This window comes from Tiliqua scincoides, chromosome 6 (genome assembly GCF_035046505.1).
Source record: "Tiliqua scincoides isolate rTilSci1 chromosome 6, rTilSci1.hap2, whole genome shotgun sequence".
Lineage (NCBI taxonomy): Eukaryota > Metazoa > Chordata > Lepidosauria > Squamata > Scincidae > Tiliqua > Tiliqua scincoides.
This window is the reverse complement of record NC_089826.1, coordinates 89,755,119-89,762,363: the sequence shown is the minus strand read 5'-3', so window position 1 is coordinate 89,762,363 and position 7,245 is coordinate 89,755,119. Positions and strand designations below refer to the sequence as shown.

At 62.0% G+C, this 7,245-nt stretch overlaps 1 protein-coding gene across 2 annotated transcripts in view; it reads left to right on the top strand.

The window, feature by feature from the left end:
- Positions 1 to 1,094: 1,094 nt before the first annotated feature.
- The window catches only part of PRMT8 (protein arginine methyltransferase 8), an 82,545-nt gene continuing 76,394 nt past the window's right edge, over positions 1,095 to 7,245 (top strand). The window contains exons 1-2 of one of the 2 annotated variants that reach the window (XM_066631752.1): positions 1,095 to 1,163; positions 4,052 to 4,057. In XM_066631752.1, coding sequence (XP_066487849.1) covers positions 1,095 to 1,163; positions 4,052 to 4,057 — 75 coding nt within the window. Of the gene's footprint in view, positions 1,203 to 4,051; positions 4,058 to 7,245 lie in introns of both variants that reach the window. The other variant, XM_066631751.1, reaches the window with a different exon arrangement.

Below are 7,245 nucleotides of genomic sequence, written 5' to 3'. Positions count from 1 at the left end.
GGCCGCGGCCACCTTCTCGCCCGATGCGCCCCAGTTCGGTCCGACGCATGGGGAGGATTCCTCCCGCCCGCCCGCCCAGCCCAGCGCCGGAGGGGTTCGGGCGGCCCCCGTCGCTCCCGTTCAGCCCCGCGCCAACCGACCCCCGGGACGAGCTGCTCCGGGCGCCTCCCGGCTGCGGTTAGGGGCCCGGGCGCGACGGGGCGGCGGGCGGGGCGGGAGGGCTGCGAGGCCGGGCCGGGCCGGGAGAGGCTCCGCACGCCCGCGACACCACGCGCTCCACGCAGGCCCGGCACACGGAGCGAGCCTGGCCGCGGAGCCCACCCGGCGGTGGGCGGCCAGAGGCCGTGGGGCCCAGAGCGCGGCGGCGGGCCGCCGGAGCCAGCCTGCAGGGCAGCAGCGAGGGCAGAGCGCTCTGCACACGCTCAGAGGGAGGGCGCGCCGGGGAGCTTGCTCGGAGGGCCGAGGGGGCCTTCCCCCGGCGACGTCCCGCCGGAGGGGACTGGACCGGCCCGCGAGGCCCGGAGAGGCGCCCGCAGGCCTCGACGGCCCCGCCCGCCAGAGACACCTGCGGCGGCGCCGCCTCCTCGGCCCGAAATCGGCTGGCGCCCCTCCCGCAGCAACAGGTGGGACGGACGGAGCGCGAGCGCGGCAGGGGCGGCCGGCCCGCCGCGGGCACGCGCACTGGCGCGCGCGCACAGCCGGGTCCGGAGCAGGCAGGTGTCCTCGCGCTCCGCGGCCAGGAGCGGCGGGCGCCGCAGGAGCTGCAGGGCCGGCCGGGCGCCCCGTCGGGGGAGGGGTCAGCGGGCCGCCCGCAGACCGCGCGCGGAGAGCTGCTGGACGGCGGGCGCGAGGGAGTCCCCGGGATGCCCGGCCGGCCCGCGCCCGCCTGAGCGCCGCGCCAGGAGGAGGCGGCCGGCCGGAGGGCGAGGGCGCCGCGGATGCCCGGCGGGGGCCCGTGCGCGGGCAGCCGGAGGGACACGAGCCGCCTGATCTACTGCTCCTTCTCGCTCTGCGGGGTCTGCCCGCTGTGGGGCGACGCCCGGAGGAAGCCGCCCGCCCCGCCGCCGCCGCCGCCGCGCCCCTGGCTGGCCCCGATGGGCACGAAGCACTCCTCGCGCTGCCTGCTCCTCCGGAGGAAGATGGCGGAGAGCGCCGCCCCCCCCGCCGACAGCAGCAGCGGCAGCGGCGCCCCCGCCGCCGAGGTAAGCGCCCCCGACGGGGCTCTCCGCACCTCGGGCGGCAGCGCGGCGCCCGTGCCAGGAGCTGTCCGCGGTGCTGCGGCGGCCGAGCCTGCCCTCCCCCGGTGCCGCCTCCTCCGACGCTGGGCGAGCCTGGCCCGGGCTCCGAGGGAGGCGGGGAAGCCCCGCGTCGCCGCCGCAGCGCCGGGGCCGGAGCCGCCGCTATAAATAGCCGCAGCGGCAGCCAGCGAGCCAGCGAGGCAGCGAGCTGGGAGCCAGGGGCCGCGGGGGACGGCGCCGCCCGCCCGCCCGGTCCTCCTGCCTGCCTGCCTGCCGACCCGCGTCGAGGTTGCCCCGCAGTGCCCCGCGGGCGGGCGGGCGGGCGGGCGGGGGTCGCAGGGAAGGCCCGCCCCGCTCCGGCTGGCAGCGAGCGGCTCTCCGGGGAAACACGACGGCGCCCCGATCCCCGCAGGCGCAGCCAGCGGACGCTTCTGGTTTCTGCGGCTTGCCCGTCCGTGCCCGTGCAGGCGGGAGAGCCTTCGGAGGCTGCAGTCCTGCCTGGGAGTAAGCCCCGCTGATCGCCTCGAAGCGGCGTCTGAGTAGACCGCCTAGGCTGGCACTGCGAATGAAGTAGGCTGGGAGGTGATGAGACGGGGCAGCGGGGCTCAGTCCTGACCACGACCCTCTGTCCTGGAGCACTGAAGGGCCTCTGGACTTGCCTGAGTGGGGCAGCCCCCACCTGTAGCCTCTCCTGGCCCCCCATCTGGAATGGTTCAGAGACGGAGCAGTGTGCTGGGCAGTGCGGCTCCTCTTTACCCTGCGCCAGGCTGGCTGCATCAGAGGGGCCGGATCTCCGAGGTGTGCAAAGTGCTCTGAGTGCACAGGGAGCAGCTGTTCCTATCAGAGGCTGCAGCAAGTGTCAGCACTGGGCAGAAACGCAGAGGCACAAGTCCCCTGTGCAGACCCTGGCCGCTGTCTGAGAGGACCAGGCCTGCCTTCCTGCCTGCCCCTTTCCCACAACACTTCCCAGAGCAGCTGCCTTTAGGAGAGGGGAACGCAGGGCTGCCAGTGCGTTGGAAGGAAGGCTGCGGAAGGAGAGTTGGGGTCCCGCCTGAGAAAAGGGAGGGGGAATCCGTGGATCCAGGGACAGGTGGCACGAGGCCAGAGCTGGTCTCGGAAGTTTTCACAAAACTGTCAGAGGATGATATGCACATGTGTGAATGTGCACATGCTCATGTCTTGCACATGGTGTGCTTGTGTGTGCATTGAACCCTCCTCAACACTTCACCCTCTCAGCTCCTGCTAGTCCCAGGAAGGAAGCGTCTGCTGATACGAAAGGAAGTGAGCAGCAGCTTTGGGGGCACAATTTATTGGCACCCCGGCACACGATGGCGCCACGGGAGCCACCACAGCAGTCCCTCGCCGCATCACACTGTGGGTCCAACCCTGATCAGGCCCCTGTGATCCACTTAAATTTTAAAAATCCCCAAACAGAGGGCCCAGCTGCACACTTAACACGCCGTGCGGTTTGAACGGAAAGGATCTGGGGAGCAGGATAAAGAGCGAGATGAACCAGCAAGAGAACAATTTCAGGGGAGACATGAAGCAACCAGCAGAATAGCACCTCGAAAAGAAGGATGTCATCCTGTCCTTCATCACTTAGTGGGAGCTCAGGCGGGGGGGGGGGAGACCATAGTGTGTTCTTAAAAGGGGCATCAAAGACAATACAGTGGTAGTCTTTATGGGAACCTGATTCCACAGTTATGGAGCAGCAACTGCGCATGCTGGTTAGTGCCTGACCTGCTTTCTGAGTGGTCTGCATTCCAGCGTTTTGAGAAAGGCAAGAAGAAAGTCTGCCTGGACTCCAGTCCCAAATCGCACTCTTCCAAACCTCTTGTTCTGGGTGGGGCTGAGGACAGAACTGAGAGCAGGACCCTCACTGATGAGAGGCGGGGCAGGGAAGAAGCCAGACTGGGGCAGGGAAGGGCAGTATCAGTGGCAGCAGCGCTGCCAACATCCCACCCCCCTTCCTGGCCTCTGACCTGGGCCCACTTGCTTGCATCGGCTGCACAGAAGGTGTTCCACTATTTATACCAACTAAATAGCTGGCTGAGGCCTGAGTTTACCCAGCAGGGTGGCCAAGGGCTTACCCCAGAGCTGGGAAGTAGTGTTCCCCTGTCTTCACAGCCTGAAACGCCCACGTGGGATCCAGTGTTCACCTGGTTGGAGCAGCTGCATCACCGTGCCGGGAATTTGGTAGGACTGGGTTGTCCATACACAGGCAAGGGGAGAAGTAGGATTAAGGGCAGCAGGAAAGGTGGTGTTGAGGCCTTGAGAACATTAAAAGGCAGTGTGTTTGTACTGGATGTGGAAGGAACTGAGAAGGAAAGTGGCAGTCAGAGGAGGGGACCTGCACTTGGGGATATGATCAGAACTGAACAGGACATCAGTGCTCTTACCCAAGTACACATCTGGGGGGAAACCTTGAGCCACTTGTGCTTCCCCACCTGTGCACGCAAGGAAACAGACAGGCAGCGATGATCAAGTTCTCCTCGCTTCCTTCTTCACTCTGAAATCAGTGCCATGGCAGGAAGACTGCCCGGCCAAGCAAGCAGGTGTCGGTGGACTGCTTGGGTCCAGCAGAGCAACAGCCCCCTCGCAAACCCACCTGCTGGGATTGCCGTGCCCCAAGCCATTGGACACGCAGGCGCACGTGCCATGTAACCAAGTCAGAGACAGCCAGGGATGCCCAGGAGGTCATAAACCACCCAATGCGATGAATTTGCACTCAGATCTGCAAATGCTCTGTTTGGGGTCCAGCATTCGCCTCCCTCAGCAACCTCTGGATGGGCTGGAACCAAACTTCACCCCAGACGGAGGTCATCGTGTCATGACATGAACAACAGCAGTGGCTGTGACCCTCAGGCGCACAGGTCTGGTGTTTGCACACAGGTCTTTTCTGGGATTCATGGACTGTTGGGCCAGAATGATCAGTAGCACAGGAAGCACACAGGAAACCAGCACTCAGCCAGTGGGGTTGAGGGGAGCTGCCTGTCTAGTTCTCTGTGGAGGGCGGTTTCCTGAGTAACGAGCATCTCTTATGGGTTATGTGTGCAGTGCACAGAAATCAAACCAAAGACTCAGGCCCTCTGATCAGGCCTAGGCAGGAGGGGAGGGGAGGGGAGGGGAGGGGCAGGAAGGGGTCGGCAGGAGCAGTCGGGTTCAGGGCTCCAGGTTGCAGCAGTGAATCGCTAGGCTGCTGTGGACGGTGGTCTTGTTGGAAGGGAGGAGCGCTCTTGGATTTCTGGTCAGCACCTGGTCACGTTAGTTTTTCTCCCACCTCTAGAGTGACCGGATTGCCATCCCAATGCATCCTGCAGAGACAGCCTGCCTGAACTCTCCCCACAGTGTGGCTGCCCTCCTGTGCCCACCCGCTGTGGAAGAGAGTGAACTAGTAAGCAAAGAAGCAGTGGGGAGGATCGGTGAGCGGGTCGGGAGCGAGGGCCTATCAGGGGTGGGGGTGAGAGGCACCCCTTCCCTCCCCTTTCTAGAAGTGTGACCCACAGTCTGCTTCTTCTGCCCCACCACTGTTGCTAGTGCTGAGAACCCTGCAGACCCCACTCCCACAGACTGGGCATGGAAGTGGCACAGAGGAGGGGGCCTGTGCACTCAGCTCCTGCGGAGGGGAGGGACTGGGTTTCCACTTGCCTCTCTCTGCAGGTTTGGGGCTTAGCAAGCACTGGGTGGGCAGAGAGGCATTCTCTGGAGCCACTGTAGCTTCCCCCAACTCTTCTTCCTCCAGCAGCTTAGGTGGGGGCTGTCGCTGCTCTCAGCAAGTCGGAAGACGAGGGGAGCCCCACCCAGAGTGGCAGGCTGAAGAGGGCAGGGGACGGGTGGGCTGGGGGCCTGCCTGCTGGTCACCCTCCCACTTTGCTGCTCCAGGCCCCTTCCTCAGCAGGCTGGTCCTGGCCCCATCCGCACGCATGGGCTGCTGCCGGGTAGACTTCGGATAAAAATCCTCTTGCCACACTTAGCATGGAGACAGCATACAGAAGTGCTTCACCTGCTTCTTTGCCAGCCTCGTGGCCATTCTGTCAAGGATACCCTCCTTCTCCCCCCATCACAGCCCTGAAGATGTAGAGAGAATCATGGCGGGTTTAGGCACTCCCTCAAGAATCGGTTCCTCAGCAGAAAAGCACCAGCCGGCCAGCAGGTCTGCAGAGGAATCACTTCCCGAGACTCACCTCCGAGCCCTCACCTGCACCGTGGGACTCAATTTCCACGGTTGGCTGCACCGTCCTGTTCTTCCCATTTTCCGTTTCTCTCCGTTGCTCTTCCTTTGTAGTTTTGTCCAGTGACCTCAACTGAACTAAAGAGAAGCAAAAACAGAAGAGCAAACAAAAAATCCCGCAGTGACCAGGACTCTTGCGCATCCCGACTCGTCATTCAATGGCAGAGCGGACAGGGGTCAGGCCTGGGCCTGAGTGACAGCTGTCCCGATTCCGGTTCAGTTCACGAGGCTCAAGGAGTGGCTGTGAGTGAGCTGCTCTCCACCTTACAGGGCAGGTCTGAAGAGAAAATAGAGGGTGAACTGCCCCACAGACACGTCCTGGAGCTCTCCAGAGGGGAGGTGGAGAAATGTGCGTTGTGGCACTTAGAAGACACAGAAGTTCTACTGTCCCCCTCTAAAGGCTCCCCTCCCTTCCCCTTCCCAGGGAATCTGCTCTGTTCCTTACATCTCTGCAACCTGCTATCATTTCAGTTTGTTGCCATGGAGCTATTTTTAACTGATTTTTCTTGAATGCTTAAATGCTCATACTATTTTTGACACATTTTATCAGCCTGCGGGGGGTTCACACACTCGAGCAGCACTTGCATAAAACCGCATGCACTGACATTCAGGGAGGATTGAAGTGGAGCAGGCAAGAACACTGTGGCGGCTTTTCAGCGAGTTCCCCCCTCCCCACTTCCTGCCTTTGTCGGGGGGGGGGGGCTGGGGTTTGTCCTGGATGCTCTGGTCTGGCTCCTGCCGCATTGGGGGTGTGCAGCCACAGCCAAGAGCTGCGGCAGGAGCAGGCAGTGCTCAAACAAGCAGCAAGTGAAACCCTCCAACTCCTTCAGGGACTTCAGGCCAAGCAGCCGCCGCCAGCCCTTTCTGCACAGCATCTCGTGCAGTCCTGGACTCTCCTGCAGGCATGGCCCTGACTGGTGTCCCAGTCCTGCCTGGCCCCCTGCTCAGGGATGCAGCAGTGGCAGCTCTCTCTCCCAGGGGAGTTTTGGCTGCTGGATGTCTCCTTGGGGTCAGGAAACTTTTGCCCCCTTGCCCCAGGGTAAGCACCAGCAGCTGCTTTGGGTCCGTTTGGACCTACCCCAGTTCTAGGGGGTTGCACTGGTGCTGCCAAACCTACTCCCCCTCCCAAGCCTGACCCCCTTCTCCCTCCCCCCCTCCCTGCCCTCCCCCATTCCTCCCCCTGTGCCAGGCTCACCGGTTCCAGTGGGCCTTCCAAGCTTCATCAGCATGCACAGGAAGGCTCCAGCCTTCCCACCAGTGGGCCGGCAGTTTGCACTGCTGCCCAACACTTGATGGCTGCTCTTCAGCAGCCTGCACTGGCAGAAGTCAGCCTGCAGTAAACAGAAATTCAGCTGATGCCATTTGAGAGAACAGCACCTTTTCTCCATTTTGGATCCCAAATCCTTAAAACATCCCCTTAGGCCAGGAAAACCACCATCAGACTGGTAATCCCGTGAAATTTAAGCCTGTTGACATCATGGTTAACCTATTAAGATGATCCTCTTCTATTTTGTTGAACTGTCATTTGGGGAATAGCTGCGGATGAGCAGATTATTTGGTTGCTCCAGAGGTCTGTCCTGCTTTGCATTCCACTCCTTCTGAATTCTAGTTTAACACAAAGAATTTCTGAAATCAATGCTGAAATGAGGGCTTGTGCCATTTGCCAGTTTTCAGTTCCTTCAGTTCATTTGAATCTCTTCCTCTGCATTTCTTCCACATTAGCAATTTTCCTGTGTTTTCATAAAACACCACAAGAACAGAATCTGGATGTGGGCA